Consider the following 20,043-nt stretch of genomic DNA (forward strand, 5'->3'; position numbering starts at 1 on the left):
CTCCTAAGACTTTTTGTATCCTGCTGTAGGGATAGGACAAGCAGAGCACAGCTTTATTCTTGCAGTACCTCTCGCTTGTGGGAGGCGGTATGTCTTGATGCAGCTCCTCAATATAACAGATTTCCAGCCTCTATAGCTTCGACTGCATGAAATGCAGCTGTCTTTCTGTGGCTCTTAGATACCACAGTTATAAGTGCGGATTGCAGAGTAAGAAAAGCCTGATCACTCTGATACATGATAGACCATAAACCGAAGCCTGACCCTAAACACTAGCAGCCTGTGGGCTCTTCTTGTCACTTCCCAAACTGGAAGAAACCCCATCCTCCTTGCAACAATGCCCATTGCCAACTGTGTCCACATATCTATTCAGGGGACACCATCACAGGGCCTAATAACATCAGCCACACTATCAGAGGCTCATTCACCTGCGCATCCACCAATGTGATATATGCCGTCATGTGCCAGCAATGCCCCTCTGCCATGTACATTGGTCAAACTGGACAGTCTCTACGTAAAAGAATAAATGGACACAAATCAGATGTCAAGAATTATAACATTCATAAACCAGTCGGCGAACACTTCAATCTCTCTGGTCACGCAAATACAGACATGAAGGTCGCTATCTTAAAACAAAAAAACTTCAAATCCAGACTCCAGCGAGAAACTGCTGAATTGGAATTAAATTGCAAATTGGATACTATTAATTTAGGCTTAAATAGAGACTGGGAGTGGATGGGTCATTACACAAATTAAAACTATTTCCCCATGTTTATTCCCTCCCCTCCCCCCACTGCTCCTCGGACGTTCCCTGTTAACTGCTGGAAAAGGCCCACCTTGATTATAACTATAAAAGGTCTTCCCCCCCCCCCCACTCTTCTGCTGGTAATAGCTCATCTTAAGTGATCACTCTCCTTACAGTGTGTATGATAACACCCATTTTTTCATGTTCTGTGTGTATATAAATCTCCTCACTGTATTTTCCACTGCATGCATCCGATGAAGTGGGCTGTAGCTCACGAAAGCTTATGCTCAAATAAATTGGTTAGTCTCTAAGGTGCCACTAGTACTCCTTTTCTTTTCGCGAATACAGACTAACACAGCTGCTACTCTGAAACCCATCCTCCCTTTGCATATTGTCCATGTTTAAAATAAAAACAGCTCCCAAGTCACTGGAAATGTCTATGCCCTACTGTGCTGATCAGAGTAGTTGAAGAAACGAAATCGCTAGCAGATCACTGAGTCAATCTTCCTGCAAGGGAAGAAGAAGTGGCCTCTTTTGAAGCCTATCAGATACCAAACTCAATTTGATTTTAGCTGAATTTTGTCAAAAGTGGCCAGTAACTACACAGGTCAATGGCTATGAACCTTTCCAAGCAATCAGACTAAGATGTGGGTTTTACCAGCCAGTGCCCACCACTTCCCATTCAGGTTCACACTACAACTTGGCTATGGAGCTGGGACTTTCGAGACTTGAAGCCACAAAAGCGCCCTAGCAGGTTAGAGTGGTGCACAAATGAACAGGAGACAGAGCATTAAGGCCCAGCACAAACAAGAGTATAATTAAGGGCCTGATCCTCCAGTCTTTACTCTCGTGAGTAAATAGTCCCATTTAAGTGAGTAAGAATGTCAGGCGGGAGGAGGAGCCTAGAATACCAGTGCTCAGGAGTCCCATATTTAGAGTGTTTAGTGATAACTGGTATTGTTTGGCCAATCATTACCTGTAAATCAAACGTTATTGTTATGGTGTCTTTATAGGTGGTAAAAGCCCTGGGGATAGAATTGCTTTTTCTCTTGTGGAGTGATAAGTGGGTATGAGAGGATGTATACAGTCACCATGTAATTTTGATCTCTTCTGAACCAACTTAAATGTATCTGCACCTTGTTCAATAAACTGTATTCCTTCCATGACACACACACACACCATCACACCAATCACACATGCTATCAAACAGTGCCTGCGATTCCTGAAATTTCATGAAGAGCAGAATTCCAATTTTTTTAAACTTATAAAAAAAATCTGAGCTATGTGAAGTCCAAGTGGTGACTGAATATGGCTCATAGATTTCACCAATAAATAGTTTTTATATATAAGCAGTTCTTACAGAACTTCCTTTAAACTCCTAACTGTTACCAGATGTGGGTTGCAGGCAGCTGCTGGAATTCCAACACCTGTTGCATCAGACTGAATAGGATTCATTTTGGCAGGCTCTGAAAATTCCATTTCAGTAACTAAATAGTTCAAAATGATATCTAAAGCCTCCTTTTTTCAGACCATGCTGATCACAGCCGTATGTACAAAATGGCACATAGTTTCATAATTAGAAGACAGCTTGTACTCTTTAGAGGCTGTAATTGACTGTTATTTCATATAGCCAGTAAATATGAAATGGAAATTTCTGTAAGATAGAAATATGCTCAGTGCTAAAGTATTCTTTAAAACTTTACACTGGATCTACTGTAGCTAAATTTTAGAATGTTGTCCGTCGTTGCATGCATCACTTATACCGCTGGATTATGCAGCTCCTTTAAGGCTCAGAGCCAGAGTTCTTATACAGGTAAAACTCCCATTGATTTCAGCACTGCAGAACTGGGCTCCTGCAGCACCTCACTGCAAGATTCCCTGGTCCCATGCCTGAACATAAGAAAACATAAGATTGGCAATGCTGAGACAGACCAATGGTCCATCTAGCCCAGTATCTGTCTTCCCTCAGTGACTGATGCCATATGCTCCAGAGGGAGTGAACAGAACAGAGCACTTTGATTGATCAACCCCCCCATCATCCAATCCCAGTTTCTAGCAGTGAAAGGATTAGACATACCCAGAGCATGGGGTTGCATCCCTGACCATCCTGGCTATATGAAATAACCTAGTCTCCATGAATTTACCTAATTCTTTTTTTAACCCAGTTATGCTTTTGGTCTTCACAACATCCCCTGGCACCGAGTTCCATGGGTTGATGTGTGAACAAGTATTTCCTTATGCTTGTTTTAAATATGCTGCCTATTAATTTCCTAGGGTGACCACTGGTTCTTGTGTTTTGTGAAGGGCTAAATTACATTTCCTTATTCGCTTTCTCCATACCAGTCATGAATTTATACACTTCTATCATATCCCCTGTTAGTCATCTTTTTTTCAAGATGAATAGTGCCAGTCTTCTAATCTCTCCTTCTATGGAAGCTGTTCCATATCCCTCATCATTTTTGTTACCCTTCTCTTTACTTTTTCCAACTCCAAAATATCTTTTTTTTTTTTTGAGATAGGGTGACCAGAACTACAAGGAGTATTCAAGGTGGGGGCATACCATGGATTTATTTAGTTGCATTGTGATATTTTTTGATTTATTAACTATCCCTTTCCTAACAGTTCCTAATAGTTTGTTAACTTTTTTCACTGTTGTTGCACACTGAGCAGATGTTTTCAGAGAACTATCCATGATGACTCCAAGATCTCTTTCTTGAGTGGTAACAGCTAATTTTGACCCCATTATTTTGTATGTGTACTTGGGATTATGTTTTCCTATGTGCGTTGCATTGCATTTATCAACACTGAATTTCACCTGCCATTTTGTTGCCCAGTCATCCATTTTTGTGATATCTCTTTGCAGTCTGCTTTGGACCTAGCTATCTTGAGTATTGTCTGGAAACTTTGCACCTCACTGTTTCTCCTTTTTCCAGATAATTTATGAATATGTTGAACAGCACTGGTCCCAATACAGATTCTTTGGGGACACTGTTATTTACCTCTCTCCATTGTGAAAACTGATTTTTTTCATTCCTGTTTATTCCTACCCTTTGCTTCTTATCTTTTAACCAATTACCAATCCATAGGAGAATCTTTCCTCTTATTCAATGACTGCCTACTTTGCTCAAGAGCCTTTCTTGCGGGCTTTCTTTCTTTCTTGTACTTGAAAGCCCAAGTACACTGTATACACTGAATCAACCTTGTCCGCATGTTTGCCCCCCCTCAAAGAATTCTAACAGATTGGTGAGGCATGATTTCCCTTTACAAAAATTGTGTTGACTCTTTCCCAACATCTCTTGTTCATCTATGTGTCTGATAATTCTGTTCTTTACTAACCCTAGTTTCAACCAATTTGCCTGGTACTGAAGTTAGGCTTACCCGCCTATAATTGCCAGGATCACCTATGAAACCTTTTTTTAAAAATTGATATCACATTAGCTACCCGCCAGTCATCTGGTCCAGAAGCTATAGGTAATATACTGCAGTTAGTAGTTCTGCAGTTTCATGTCTGAGTTTCTTCAGACCTCTTGGGTGAATACCATCTGCTTCTGGTTATTTACTATTGTTTAATTTATCAATTTGTTCCACAACCTCCTCTATTGACACTTCAATCTTCGATTTGTTACCTAAAAAGAGAGGCTCGGGTGTGGGAATCTCCCTCACATCCTCTGCAGTGAAGATTGATGCAAAGAATTCATTTAGCTTCTTGGTAATGGCCTAGTTTTCCTTGAGTGCTCCTTTAGCACCTTGATCATCCAGTGGCCCCACTTATTATTTGGCAGGCTTCCCGCTTCTGATGTACTTAAAAAAAAGTACAGCTGCTGTTTATTTTTTGCAGCTAGATCTGGGCAGGTGCAGGGGTCTGCCTGTTTGAAGCCAGTCGCACCATCAGGGCCTATATCTGTTTGTGTAATTGATGTACATGAAGGGGTAACCAGTTCATGACTTAATAAAACTATAACAATCAAATTGTGTGTCACTGTGTTTCAGCCAAAAACAAATGGGATCTGCTCTGTGTTGCTGACAGTAACATCGGGTCCAATGTTGTTGGCTGCTGCCTCTGCCTCTGCCGGCACTGGAGGACCAGTACTGAATTTATTACTTTCTAAATTGCTTTGAGACACCTGGGGAAGTGCTGTAAAATAGTTATAGTTTGCTCCATCACAAGAACAACACAGTTCTTTATACTTCCACTTTGCTCTTCCTTAGTACCTTTTATCAAAAGATGTCAGTGTTTTCCAATATTAATGCTGCCACACAACCCTATAAGGGAGGCTGGCATTATTATCCTCACTCTGCAAATAGGAAAATGGAGGCCCGGAGTGTGGAAGTGTTATGTCCAAGCCCACATCGTGAGTCTGCGACCGAGCTGGAAACAGAACACAGAATTCCTGATTCCCAAGCACCTGTTCTTACCTCTTGATGCTGCTTTGTCCATGTGTGTTTCATTGCTGTTCCAGTTATTTTAAAATATTTCCCTTTTATGTTATATTTTAACAGTCCTTAGTTAGTGAAACAGAAAATGTCCTCTGTGGTCCTGTAATTTGGATGAGTTTACGGAAATGCAAAATAATCCCAAGGGTATGAAAGAGCCCACTCTGTTCCATGTTCAGCTAACTTCATTCATGGCTCAGTTGGAAACTAAGGCCAAATTATGTCCCAGAATATGCTTGTTTATTTAGCAAGGATAAGTTAAAACTGCTTAAAATGCAACCTCTGCTAAGTAAAAGTTGATCCAAGTGACTTGTGACTAGGACCATACATGCCACAGATGCATTCAGTTGAGAGAAAGGTAAAATTAGTGCATTGACTAGAAATGAATGGAAAAGCTCACATTTTAAATTAGTTATGACATTGAATGGTGTGTGTTTGATTTAATTCTACACAGGAAAATGACTAGATAATGCCAAACAATATTAGTATCATGCTAAAAAGTGACAGTAATGTTAGTCTATGGCAGGGGTGACGGCTCGTATACCATTAAAGTGTGGCTCCCGTAGCCCCTGCCCATTCTTCACCTATCAGGCCGGGGGTGGGGGGCAGGGGGAGAACTCAAGATCTCTACCTTGCAGCAGGGTGGTGGGGTAGGGGCTTCTGCCCAGTGGGGAGGAGGGGTCTCAGGGCTTCAGCAGGAGCAGGGCTGAAGCCCTGAGCCCTGGGAAGCACCTCCCGTGGGGCTGGCGCCCCAGCAGGTGCACCCCAGCTCTTGAACTTCTGAAGATTGTCGTATGCGACTCAGATGGTCGGTAAGTTTGGCCACCCCTGGTCTATGGTCATACATTTATGACATGGTAGAAGTCAGAAGAGAATGACTTCCCTTGTACAAGTAGAGGGAAGATGTTCTCTGAGGCCTTTTCTGACATTCTTCCCTGCATGTATTGGCTTTCATGCAAACAACACAGTGCCCTGGCAGCTCTCATGCTGTGTTTTGTTATGTGAAGATGTGTGAACAATGAGGTGAACAAGAGGGGAGCACGTGTGCCCAAGTGGCAAGGACCACAAGCAGAATGGATTCACCTTACATGGAAAAGCTGTTTATAAGCTGAAAGCTGCCATGGGACATTGTCCCGCATCTGAGCTATTGCTAGAAGAATTCCTGATTATTTTTTTTCCCTAGGCTGTGAGCAGTTCCTGTAGACCTCACACTCAGCACTGAGAGTGTGTTACTGACATTCTTACTACATTGAATAGTACCTTACTCTGTGATTAGTCACATGAAAGCCAATTACTTAGCATAATGGTGACAGGAATTGGGCACTAATACTTTCTGAGATATGCTGCACGGCAGTCAATCACACTCTTTTTTTAGTTAATGTAATGTATAATTCAGTTTTGGGGCCCTAAAGTTCAGTAGTAGAGTTTTAATTATGAATAACTTCTATTTTTCACAATAAAATATTCTGAAAATCTCTTTAAATTGATGTTCCTGGTAATCACCTGTTGGGATTCCCTCTGAGACCTCTGTCAAGTAATTTTCATATAACTTTTCTGTCCTCAAAATGGAGCCAACCCATTCCAGCGATCCAGTATCTCAACCACATAATGTGTGTGCTACTGGGTTTTGTTTGAAAAATGGGATCCCTGACACTGTAGGGACTTTGGGGGAAGAGACAGGGGTCTTGGAAGATTAATATAGAAGAAATGTGAGCAACTCCACTGTTATAGGCCACTTATTGAAAGGGCTTAAATATCCATTTTTGCTTTATTTTATGTAACAAAGGTGAACTATGTATCTGAGACTAGAGTGTATCTGTGACTCTGGATCTCCTTCGGACGCTCAAGTGAGGGATCCCCAGGCACTTGCTCCTGGGTATAGATGATGGAGTATTGCATTATTTATTTATTTTTATTTATTTATTTATTTATTTTATTAAAAAAGTAATATTCTCAATTATTTTAAAATGGTGAATCTGTGCATCCCAACAAAGCCATTTGCAGAAGATTGGAATATAATGTAGGTTGGTGCCCCTATTCCCTGAAGAATTTCTGTTCCTTGCATTTTTCTTAGGAAATTCAATATGGGACATTAGGGCAGTTTCTGAATTCCCTGTGTGTTCCTTGCTGCGACCATTCTGCCTTGCAACTACAATGAACTACTCTGAAAACCATACAACTTTAGGGCCCAATCCTACAAATACTTACTACCCAACCTCGTGCTTGCTAGTGTGCATAGTCCCATTGACTTTAGAGATCATCGTTTGTTAGGCTGCTTGGTACTTTACCTGATATAAAGGCACGTAAAAGAGCTTTTAAGAGATGGGTGTTGCAGCTCTTTAAGTACCAGCCAACTCTTTTCTTAACTGTGCTTCATAAATGTCGCTCTAAATCTTTACATTTACCTTATCTGCTGTCTTTTTTTCCCTCTAGATTTAATATGCCTCACCACAAATCATAAGGAAATAACCAAAGGTAGGGTAGGGTGACCAGGAAAATGAAGCCACATCTAGCAATATATGTATCATCAGTTATAGAGGATACTGTGAATTTATTAAACAATTTACCAATTAATGTTTACGGGGGTTATATTAAAAATTAGTAGATCATTCCCCAGAGATGAAACCAGACATCAGTCTGTAACCATCCCCCACCATACATAGCAGTCTTCAACTACCTGAAGGGGGGTTCCAAAGAGGATGGAACTTGTCTGTTCAGTGGTGGCAGATGACAGAACAAGGAGTAATGGTCTCAAGTTGCAGTGGGGGAGGTCTAGGTTGGATATTAGGAAACACTGTTTCACTAGGAGGGTGGTGAAGCACTGGAATGGGTTCCCTACGGAGGTGGTGGAATCTCCATCCTTAGAGGTTTTTAAGGCCCGGCTTGACAAAGCCTTGGCTGGGATGATTTACTTGGTGTTGGTCCTGCTTTGAGCAGGGGATTGGACTAGATGATCTCCTGAGATCTCTTCCAACCCTAATATTCTATGATTCATGCACGGAATATGCTGAAACTTCAGGTTCTGTTCTTTAAATAGTTGAATAGCTTTCGTCAATATTTTTATGACTATATTTTTGGGGAGTGACTGAGTGGCAGAAAACTTACTGGCCCACTAATCATTCACCTAGGTGCTTCCTCCTTAGATTTATGGTGACTGAAATCATTTTAGGAGTTAGTAAAAGGTCAAGCTTAATCAAATGCTCCAATGAGCAAGATCATGTGGCAAACAAGGAAGTGGCTCTGATTTGTAGCTGGGTTTGGGATAAGAAGGGCCCTTTCAGCTAAATACAATTATAGAGCCCATATCAAATATTTACAGAAAGAAAGAATTCTGAACTGAAATGACTGGGATGACTAAGGAAGAAATGGGAGATGACAGAATTTCCCTTTTTTCCCAATTGCTAGTCATTAATTCCTCAAAATGACTTTATGGTGCTTGAAAATAACTTATTCCGAATGCAAAAAATGAATTAGTGGGGATTAATTTATTCCTGGGTGGGTATAGCGCAGAGATCTAGAAGCCTGAAGTCCACCATGTGTTGTGACTACTATGCTTTTGGCAGAAAAAGGGCCCCGTCAGCACAACACCTAAATTGACTAGAGATGTTGCTGTTGAGCTAGTTTTTCGGAGGGGGAAATATGCTGCTTCTGCAGTCCTTTCAAATATTTCAAGCCCAGGAAGCAAGAAACTCCCATAGAAGACAGAATGTCCAATGACGAGGAAATCCAAGGCTTTGTGTGCATAACATTAGCACTAGTGAAAGGTGCAGGGTTAATAGCTCTGGAGAAGAAAGTTCTCTATTTATCCTCAGACCAGCATGAGCAGCTACTGCAGAAACTTTCTCCCTACCGCCTTGTCAATGTGGTTTAACTGTTGCTTAGAAGGACCATCACTAGTGATCAGATGGCAGTTCAGTCCACAAGGCCTACTTAAGTCCTTGTCTTTTGTACTGAAACTGCTACCAAGGTTGCAGTGTAGTTTTAACTGTGATGGTGACAATTGTCTTCTCTGAACCAGACTTGCATCACCAGACTCATTTAACAGAGGCCACTGGAAAGTCTGGCATTTAGGCATTACTGATCTTGGCTGGATTTGAACCAGTGACTTAATGGCAAAAGGTTCTATATTCCATTTCTCTTCCTGGATGAACCACTGCCAAAACTGAACTTTCTTACTTCCCTCTAAAGACTGCCCCCTTTTCTCCTTCCATCATCTCTTTTAGAATCTGCTCCATCCTTCACATGCCACAGACCTGCAGTCTTCTAGAATGGGAACTCTTCCTGGCCAAGGCCAAATCCTTTCGCTCTGATGAGTGGTCTCACACCAGACTTTGGGGTTCTCCTCCTGCTCTTACGTGCCTCCTTTTATATCCTATGTGGCCGTGAGCACTGAGCTGCATCCCAGACCCACAATATAGCACAAGGCAGCATTCCCTCCCTATCTCCCTTCCCTACAGACATGACAAGACCACAAGGTCACAATGAAAAATGACAGCTAAACAAACCCTGGCATCTTCTCTGCATCCTTCCTCTTCAATTTATGAATAGGGTAGTCAACATTATGAAAGAGATTGCTAAAATCCTTATTAAACTGTGATATTATCCATTCTCAATCGATTTAATCTGGAACACAGCAACTGTCACTGTGAAAACTGGAAGGGAAAATAGCCTCTCCTCTTACGCATTTGGGTGCCAAGTAAACTCTATGCACCTGGCTCCATGAGTCTTCCAGTCTATTAATATCTTGGAAACCAATCCTATGTCCCTTGTGCTGTTTATTCATTTTCTCTTGGGACTGATGCATTTTGCACATGCTGCCTTGAAGTGATTTGCCCTGAAAGGCATAGTTTTATGGAGACTGCTTCTAGCCAAACTGATCTAGACTTGATTAGGTCCTTTTCTATGGACTGGAGCACTCATTTGCTTCCAGTGTTTACAGGGGACCAGGACATTTATTTTCTGATCCTGAAATACCACCAGTGTCTTGGATATGAATGCTCTGTCCTTTCCTCTCCCTGTTGTTAACAAGGGCTGGAGGAATATCTACTGTTTACAACTTCTATTTTTTAAAAAAATTGTAATATTGTATTAGTTTGTTTTTGGAGTGTGCTCTAATACCATACATAAAAACCGGTCGCTGCCCCAAAGAGCTTACCTCCTGACACTGAATAAAGGTAGACAATGTGAGCATCTCCTAGTGATCAACAGCAAATACAAATAGAGATGGATTAGGTAGAGACAGAGAGATACTAGGATCCAGGGATGAATCGAGATGGGATAGTCTAGAATCAAGAATTAAACAAAGAGGCAGTTGTGGGAGAAGTATGGCACCCCCTCCTCTGCTGAGATAGGAGTTCCCCAGCTTCTCCCTGCTTTGCTAAACAGTGCTCCCACACAGCTCCCTTTCCTCCATGGTAGGTGCAGCGAGAGCTCCCCCTCCTGTCTCAATCTACTTTAGCTACTGTCTAGGATCTAGGGATGGAGATGGATAGGTTAGGTTTAGGGCCTAGAGATGGAGAAAATCAAATAGCAACAATCCCGGCACTGGTCTGTGAGTCAGGTAACAACTCTTTAATCTGGTTGTTCCTCTATAACAATGCTTAATGAGACCTCTCCAAGCACAGTGTCCGTTTCTAGATTTAGATAATGAAGGGAGAGAAGCTATTTGCACTGTGACCTTGCCTTGGGTTTGATGAGCTTCAGGTGGTCTGAGAGGATGGGAGTTTTGGCAGTTCTTGCAGTGTGTTTGTGACACCCTGGCATATTGACAGGCAAAGAGATGGGATGTCAGCCAGCCCTAAGGGGTCAAGGCAGCTCACGTTCTCCTAGTGACCCAGGACTCCCTTCAGTTGTGGGCCAATGTTAAGGGAGGAGAGGTGACAGGTTCGATGGGTTCCAGTGAGTGGGAGGGTGGTACCTGGGGGTTGGGGTTCTTGGTGGTGTGTGTGAGGGTACCAGGAATTTAGCTGATACAGGGGTCCTTACTGTAGGGTTCAGGGTTCAGGTGAGCCAGGGTGACTGGGGGGAGTGAAGGATCTGGAACCTAGGGGGATGGCTGGGGGTGAGGACTGAGGTGAGGCGGAGTAACTGGGGGGTGAGGGTTCTAGAGCTGAGGGGTCCCGGCTGAGGTGAGGTGGAGTGACTGGGGGGTGAGGGTTCTAGAGCTGAGGGGTCCCCGCTGAGGTGAGGCGGGGTGACTGGGGGGTGAGGGTTCTAGAGCTGAGGGGTCCCGGCTGAGGTGAGGCGGGGTGACTGGGGGGTGAGGGTTCTAGAGCTGAGGGGTCCCGGCTGAGGTGAGGCGGAGTGACTGGGGGGTGAGGGTTCTAGAGCTGAGGGGTCCCCGCTGAGGTGAGGCGGGGTGACTGGGGCAGGAGAGCTGAGGGGGTGACAGGGTCAGGGCTGGGGCTGACAGGGCAGAGCTAAAGGGGGGGGACTGAGGGGAGGATCTGGGGGTCAGCAGGAGGGATGACAAGGGCCAGGACTTGGGGAGTGCGGGGGACCAGTGCCCTGGCGGCGTGGGAGCGGGCTACCCCTGACTGCAGGGGGCTTGGGCGGGAGAGAGACGCCCGGGTGTGTGGGGTCCGTGCCCCGGGCTGAGGGGACCGGAGCGAGGCGGTCTCAGCCCGGGTGCGTGCAGAGGCCGGTTCCTGCCCGGGGCGGCGGGCTGCGTGGGAGATGGGGAGCCCGCCCAGGGGCAGGGCGGGGGTACGATGCTGCTGCCCCAGGGGCTGGGAGGGGGAGGCGCGGGGGTCCCAGCCCCCTCCCCCGGTCCATGCTGTCAGTAGCAGGCGGGGAGCCGCAGACAAAGAGCCGGGGCCGGAGCCGAGCGGGCACCGGGGCCAGGAGGGGCGGCCCGGGGGCGGGGACGCGGCGGGGGGAGCCAGGGGGCGGCGGCCAGAGGCACCGGGGAGCCGAGACCGGGAGCCGGGAGCTGAGGCTGCACTCGCCGGAACAAAGGGCTCCTGCCCGGCCGGGCTCGGGCTGCAGGGAGCGCGCCGTGGCCTGGGGCTGCAGAGCTACCAGCCCTGGGGGAAGGAGCCGCTCCCCGGAGCGCCATGCCCCCCAAGGAGCCCGGCTGCGCCTGGTGGATTCTCCTGCCCCTCTGCAGCTTGTGCGGGGCTCAGCCCCCGGAGAGCCAGTAAGTACCGGCCTGGGGCAGCGCCCCCACCGCGTCCGGGGCACCGGGTAGAGACCCCAGGGCTGCAGCCTGGCTCTGGGGCATCGCTCCCTGCCGCTGGCATGTGGGGAGCCCCCTAAGCTCTGGAGGGAATGCCACCCCTTTCTCCGGGCATAACACCTCCACCTTTTCCTTCCCCCAGCACGGAGCAGACCCTGCAGGTAAGGAGGGTAGATGGAGAAACCTTTATACCCGTGTAAGGAGCTGTTAAATGACGGCTCACAACACAAATAACCCTAAAGCGATGCATGCAAAATTCTCTTCCCACTAACCTCAGCCAGGGTCGCAAACTGGAGGAATATGCCGGAGGAAACAAATATATTTGATAGTTAATCATCATACAGCTGTCTCTGCAAAAATCCAAACCCTGGAGAGGGCGGGTAATACTTGTTTGGAGCGTCTTAAACACAACGTTGCGGGGCATTTATGTACAAATACTTGTTAAATGCAATGGTATGAATATGGAATGTTAAATATGAGCTGAGATCTGCTAACCAGTTATTGCAATAGTTTGAGGTACTGCTACTTGCCCTGGAAGGAGGTGTTTACTGGAAGAACATGTGAAACTCTCTTGCGTGGAAAATCATCTGAGGAGTTTTTGTTTGTTTTTAATTTCTGTGAAAATCTTCTCATCTGCTTTATAGAAACTGAGTACATAGTTAGTTCCTGTGCATTATTTTTGTTTAGTTTAATTTTTATTGAGGTTTGCTTTGTTTTATTACGTTGGTTTGTAACCAGTCCACACTGAATAGCTGCTTTAACTAGATGCCATGAAGACTTCCTATTTTCTCTTGCTTACTAGAAAATATTTCACATCCTGCCAGTTCCTGCCAAGTTCTAGTGTAACCTGGCAGAGCCATTAGTCAAAAGTTCTTGCATGATCTGTCAAGTTACCGTCAGAAGTATCCAAGCTAAACATTTAATTTTCAAGTACAACACGACTAAATGACTTAATTTAAAGACCACATCAACAAGCTGATATTCCAGAAAAAAAGTTAGAATTGCTTAAAATGATGTGGATACACATGTTTCATATATGTTACTGCAGACCAATACTTATGTGACAGTTTAAAAGTATGCAATATTTTTGTAGCCCTGTCTGTCCCAGGATATTAGAGAGACAAGGTGGGTGAGGTAATATCTTTTATTGGACCAGCTTCTCTCCCCAACAGAAGTTTGTCCAGTAAAAATTTGAAAGTAATCATTTAGTACTGGATGCAAATGAATTTTTCTCTCTCTCTCCTCCAAATAGATTGGCTGTGTTTTCCTTACCAAGGATATGCAGATTAGGTAGCAATCTGGTGAATTTTTAAACTTGCGGCCACAGGACGTTTATTCTCAAATTCTTTAAGTTCTAAGTATCCAGTGCAATCTGACTGAACTACCATAGAGAGCTGAACTTATGTTGGGTGTAATGGGATCTCCATGGCAATGAGGCCTGCTGAGAGAGAAACACTGGGTTGGAATTTGCTAAAAGGTGACTTGGGGGCTGTAAAACACCATCAACCTCATCCCAGAATGATAATTAATCATGGACTAAAGTGACCCAACTGCTGGAACCATAGTGAGGCAAGTGGCTGAAATATGTTTTAAAGTGTGTGACATGAAAAATTATCTTATGAAAAAATTCCATTTGGGGGGGAAGAAGCAGAAAGATGTATGATGTCATAAAGAGGATATAAATGTATTGCTTACAGTATCATACCCCAAAGACATTGGAGACTGTAATGCAAGAGACTATAGTGCATACAGTCTATAAATTTATGGCATGGTGCCATTCAGTATGGGAAGATCATAAGCGTTCCCATCGTAACTGTACACAAGATTTTATTATGTATGGTTGTGAAGTCTTTCAGGGCAGTTTTAAAAGCAAAAGTGGGCCTATTAGAATACTTCTTCCAAAGCTGTGATTTTTTAAAATTAAAAAATAAAAAGGGGTAACACATTGTTCAAGATGTAGCCATTTTAACAGAAGCTGAGTGATGAACAGAACTGGGAAAGTGAACTCAGATCTTCTGACTCCCATTTCTAAGCTTTTGCCACTAACCTCTGCTTCCTCTTTTAAAGCAGGGTTTGGGGGGAGAGGCAAAGGTGGGGGAAATTAAGGCCAAGGTTTTCAGAAATGGCTTATGATTTTGTATGCCTCAATTTTGTGGGTGCCTAACTTAATATACCTCAATTGAGCCTGACTTTCAGAAAGTGCTGAAGCACCCACCTTCTGAAATTCAGGTTTCTCTGAGGTGTGTTAAGTTTGGCACCCAAAATAATTAGTCACTTTTAAAAATTTGGTCTAAAGTGCTTAAGAATAGGGCATTATATATAATGTTAAACTGGAGGGCTCTGGCTGATGTCACCAAATTCTTCAGTGTGAATCACCTTTTCATATACAGTGAACTGTACTTAATTGTGTGTTAGTATGTATAATTAGGATGTCAATACTAGTATACTATAGTTGAATTGTATCAGTAATTCAGGCTCCTATTCATGGCAATGTGACTGCAGTTCTATAAATGTGAATATATCTGATAAAGTACAGTTGAGAAATAGCTATATATTGCTGTGATATAAAATAATTGAGCTTAGTGCTGATTTCAAAGTACTATAAAGTCTAATTAGTACAATACTTATTTTTGTTGATACTTAGTATCCTATATATAAGCCAAAGATACAAGTCACACATTTACAGCTAGCGCTTGTTGCTTTATTTGTTCTATTGATGTTTGTCATGTGGAATTCTTTGGGTAGCATGCTGATGTAAACTGTAACTTCACAGGATCTCTTTGCAAATGAGCATTAACTAATGTACACATATCAGGAACTGCTATCTTGATTATTAGTGAGGTCCAAGGGAAATGGTGCCCAAAGTGTGAACATGTAAAAGTGTTCTACAGATTGGCTGGAAGCTGCTCTCATTATTAATATGAAGATTTGATCTTCAGAGACTACAAAACTCCTATGGTGATAGCCCACCTCTCCTCGTTGGATCAAGATGGAACATTACAGTCACTTTTTTTTTTTCTTAAGTAGATGAAGCCAGTGAAGATTGCCATATTAAAATCTGCTCCATTTTATGCATATTAGGTTGAGTCCCAAGCTCATGGCATGTTGCCAATGTGGCTGTCCTAGGGGCAGACTCTAGGTGACTGTATTACAGGATATTTTGCCCTTTTCTCTATGTTAATATTTTAAATAGTTTCATGCTGTTTGGCACCTTGATCACCTCACATTTTGTTGATGTTTTCATTGACTGTCCACTTCCAACCTTATTTCCCAGGGGCTATTTGATAGCAGCACCTTCTGTTTTCCGATCAGGCGTAGAGGAAGCTGTTAGTGTGACCATCTTTAACTCAATCAAGGAAACAACAGTCCAGATTCATCTAGTGGTCAAAGGAGAAACAGTGGCACGAGGCCATGGAGGAGTTCTGGGTAAGTTCTCATTTATGGGAAACTGAGTAAGGGCTAGTGTACAAACCAAAGTGCTGTGGGGAGCTCTTCAGCATCTTTTAGAGAATGGTTTCTACTAACGCTGAAGCTGGAACCATAATAATTTGTAAACCATTTATTGGTGCAGAATGTTCCCAGCTTTGATTGCACTGGCTTTGCTCTGGTTCGTGGTTGTCTGAAATGATCAACACTGATGCCTTTGAAATACTAAGATACATGGAGAGCTTAAATGCAGGTGATGCACTAGTATTCAAGTGGTCAAGTGGATATCTGGATTTCCATTGGAAGTCTTCTCGCTGAAGGAACTATATGTAGGATAAGAGAATAAGGTTGAATTTGAGGAAGAATATGACATCTCTGCAAAAACATCAGAATTCTTCGACTCCTGAATCTGAATTTAGTGGGGAGGCAAATTCTCCCCCCTCAAGATCCATCATGGAGACTTTCGTCTTCATTATCGAGAGAGGTGATAACTTTGGTGCAACTAGATACCCTTTAGGATTGAAAAACAAATCCATCTTTCCTGTCTGGGAAGACAAAAGAGGTTTTGACTATGTCTCACTTAACACATTTGTTACAGTGTAAAACAAATTACACTGGTGAAAATGGTACTCAGCAGTGCTACCAAGGATGGAAGCTGTAATGTAGACTGGTCTCAGACAATCAACAGTAATTTTTACCGTTATGTTTAACATTGCTCTGTGCAAAGCTCCGGAGAAGCATGAAGGCTGTGATCTTAATGACTGCCTACTAGCTGAGGAAATCTCTGAAGTCTACCCTCTTGGTTCATAAGCTTTGAGTAAAACAGCTTCTGAGGTGGGATAAAGAAGAGTGATCCAGAGGTGGTTGGGTCTGGCAGGGCCTGTAAATTTATGGGCTGAAGCTGCCTCCATGAAGAGAGAACCAGATTTTGGTGGGCCTAAGAGTGTTCCTAGGCATCTTAGTTGGCTTTTATATGGGTAACTTTATTATAACTAATGTGGAATACATGCATAAATCCAGTGAAAGAAGTCATGATCCATAGAAAAACTCCCCTTTAAAAGAGGTTTCCTTTCCTTAAAGGAATGTCTCTGGTTTTATGTTTCTCCTTCTCCCCTTGCAAATTGGATCACTCTTATTTTAGGTCCCAGGTTAGCAGGGAGCTGCGCTGCGCTGGCTACATAGATGGGTGTGGTATTTGTACATGTGGGTGATACATGCTAAACAGAAATCTTCACTATGGTAAGACATAGCAACCAAAATAGATGTCTATGGGTGTCTAATGAGGGTGATTCAAGTCGCAGGAAAGGCCAGATCTTTGGCAGCAAAATATTCTAGTAAGCTTCCTTGTGGCCAACCCCCAACCTTAGTTGCGTACTCTAACCATAGAGCATTTTGCAGTTTACTCTGAGAAAAAGTTATGAATGAACATACCCAGTCAGGCCAAGTTTATACTAAAGAGCCCAGCTATATATGGTTTCCTCCCCACCCCACCTCTGCTGATGGCTTTGCACAGTGCAGAAGAAAATATTTCCGCTAAATCAAACCACAGTCAGGGGATCTGTCAGTTGGAGGCATCATGACGGTTTCCCTCCTCTGAGCCCTACTTGTCTTAGAAATAAGTGCTTTAACTCAGAAAGAATAACACAATGCCATAACTCTCTCTCTCTCTCTCTCTCTCTCTCTCTCTCTCTCTCTCAGATAAAGGGACAATCAAGCTTCAGGTGAGTGTCAAGTGTTGTTCATATAGTGTTGGGGAGAGAGAATATTCTAAGACTACTAGATAATTAGCAGCCAAAGAAAATGAGAATCAATTTAGGACTGAATTAATAACCTTGGTTTGTGCAGCCTTCAGCATTATGTTTCATATGAATTATATATGCAAGAGTGGAGCAATTTATATGGGTGATTGCTCAATAACAAATTCATGACTAGGTTATTTTATAGATGTGGTGCTGTGTAGGATATATAAGTGACAAGGAATACAGGATGTACACGGTATGCATCCGATGCAGTTTCCACGGTATGCATCCGATGAAGTGAGCTGTAGCTCACGAAAGCTCATGCTCAAATAAATTGGTTAGTCTCTAAGGTGCCACAAGTCCTCCTTTTCTTTTTGCGAATACAGACTAACACGGCTGTTACTCTGAAACCTGTCAGGATGTACACAGAAGTTCTCAAAACATGTCAAGAAATTACTGGTTATATCAACTGGAAATCATTCCAGCAATAACACGTTCCTACTGATCTTCTGTTGCTACATAGACTCTTTCCCGGCTTTGTGCAGGTTTGAGCTTCTGGCATTGGTAATACTGCAACACAACAGGGAGTGAATAAAATTCAGCCATATTAACTTTGGCTGCACTAGAAACATGGGGAGTTACCTTTATGGCCACGGAGAATCCATAGTGAGGTAAAATAATCACCATGCTTAATTTAAATGCAACTAAGGTAGAAAACCCTGTTAAAACATAACAAAAAATCACTATGAACCTATATAAGGAGATCATATGAATTTTAAATAAATGGAACATCTGAGCTTCATTCAAATGTCTAGGACTTTGGGATTTAAGTCTGTCTTTTACATAATCAGGACATCCTGGGGTTGATTCCCCCCTGCTTTGCATCTTGCATAAATCATTTCCCCTGTGCCAAGTGAGCATTAAATGCTACCAAATTAGAGTTCACCACTTACTTGCATTGGAGGTAGTGATTTTACACCCATTTGGCACAGGTGTAAATGGCAATAGAGGTGCTAAGCAGGCCCTTCATATGTCATCTTTGCAAGATGGTCTCCCTTTACTTCCATGCTGATATCAGGTGTGTTTGTATTTTCCAGACTTCTGAAATATTGGATATAAATTTAATAATAATAAAGCCAAGCCATATGTATTTTTAAGTGCCACCAAAACCTTTGGTTCCATAAGAGGTGTTTAAATATGCTATTCTGGTATATAATGTGATCATGATTTTCTATGAACGTTTGTCACTGCTGCTGTGACAGACTGGAGTAGGAGTGAAAGACAAAGTGGAGTGTTAACATATTGGATCTAATTATTTTATGCAGGGCTTGCTTTGGGGTAGTTATCTCCAATGGGAGATGGAGGGTGGGGAACAAATCTTACAGTAATTGAATTGTGACATGTTTCTGGAATACTGGCAATACATCACTTTTAAGAAGCACGTAGGACTGTGGGGTTTGGATAATTCATTGCTTTAGTCACTGTAACTGTATGATCCAGACCAGAATAAATCCATATAAGCTTTGAGTATTAATAGTATAATAGAAATGTAGAGCGGGAAGGGACCTTGAGAGATCATCTAGTCCCGCCCCCTGCGCTGCGGCAGGACCAAACTATGCCTAAACCACTCCAACAGGTGTTTGTCCGACCTGTCCTTAAAAAACTCCAATGATGGGGATTTCTCTTGGAAGCCTGTTCCAGAGCTTAACTACCCTTATTGTTAAAGTTTTTCCTAATATTATTGGTGAACTGCAGTAGTTTTTGTTGTAGTTCAGCACATTTGGCGTTTCTTTCTCATATGCAGTGCTGTATTACTGCATGTGAATGGAAGCATTTTACTGTGCAGCAGACCTGAGTGTTTCATAGGAAGAGCTATGATGTGTTGCTGCAACAGAGCACGGATACCTTCACTGCATCCAGAAACCTATAATTGGTTTACAAGTAAATCAAAGCCTTTGATTTACCATATGGTCAACTATCTTGATGGCAATCTGTCAGGATTATTTGTCTCTCTTCTGGTGTGGTGGCATAAGAACATAAGAATAGCCGTACTGGGTAGGACCAATGGTCTGTATAGCCCTGTATCCTGTCCCCCACAGTGACCCAGTGTCAGATGCTTCAGAGATAAAGAACAGAACAGGGCAACTTCAAGTGATCTATCTCCTGTTTTCCAGTCCCAACTTTTAGCAATTTGAGGTTCAGGGTCACCCAGAACATGGAATTGGGTCCCTGACCATCTTGGCTACTAGCCATAGATGGACCTATCCTCCATGAATTTAACTAATTCTTTTTTAAACTCAATTATACTTTTGGAATTCACAGCATTCCATGTCAACAAGTTCCACAGGCTGACTGTGCATTGTGTGAAGAAGTACTTCCTGATGTTTGTTTTAAATCTGCTGACTATTAATTTAATCGGGTGACTCCTAGTTCTTGTGTTATGGGAAAGGGTAGATAATACTTCCCTATTCACTTTCTCCATACCATTCATGATTTTATAGACCTTTTTCATATCCTCCCTTAGT

At 42.9% G+C, this 20,043-nt stretch overlaps 1 protein-coding gene across 1 annotated transcript in view; it reads left to right on the forward strand.

Annotated features, from left to right (window-relative positions):
• Window positions 1–12,208: 12,208 nt before the first annotated feature.
• CPAMD8 (C3 and PZP like alpha-2-macroglobulin domain containing 8) overlaps window positions 12,209–20,043 on the forward strand; it is an 87,283-nt gene continuing 79,448 nt past the window's right edge. Inside the window, exons 1-3 of the mRNA XM_077842142.1 lie at window positions 12,209–12,314; window positions 15,628–15,779; window positions 17,478–17,500. Coding sequence (XP_077698268.1) covers window positions 12,232–12,314; window positions 15,628–15,779; window positions 17,478–17,500 — 258 coding nt within the window. The 5' untranslated portion in view covers window positions 12,209–12,231. The remainder of the gene's footprint in view (window positions 12,315–15,627; window positions 15,780–17,477; window positions 17,501–20,043) is intronic.

Source organism: Eretmochelys imbricata, chromosome 25 (genome assembly GCF_965152235.1).
Source record: "Eretmochelys imbricata isolate rEreImb1 chromosome 25, rEreImb1.hap1, whole genome shotgun sequence".
Lineage (NCBI taxonomy): Eukaryota > Metazoa > Chordata > Testudines > Cheloniidae > Eretmochelys > Eretmochelys imbricata.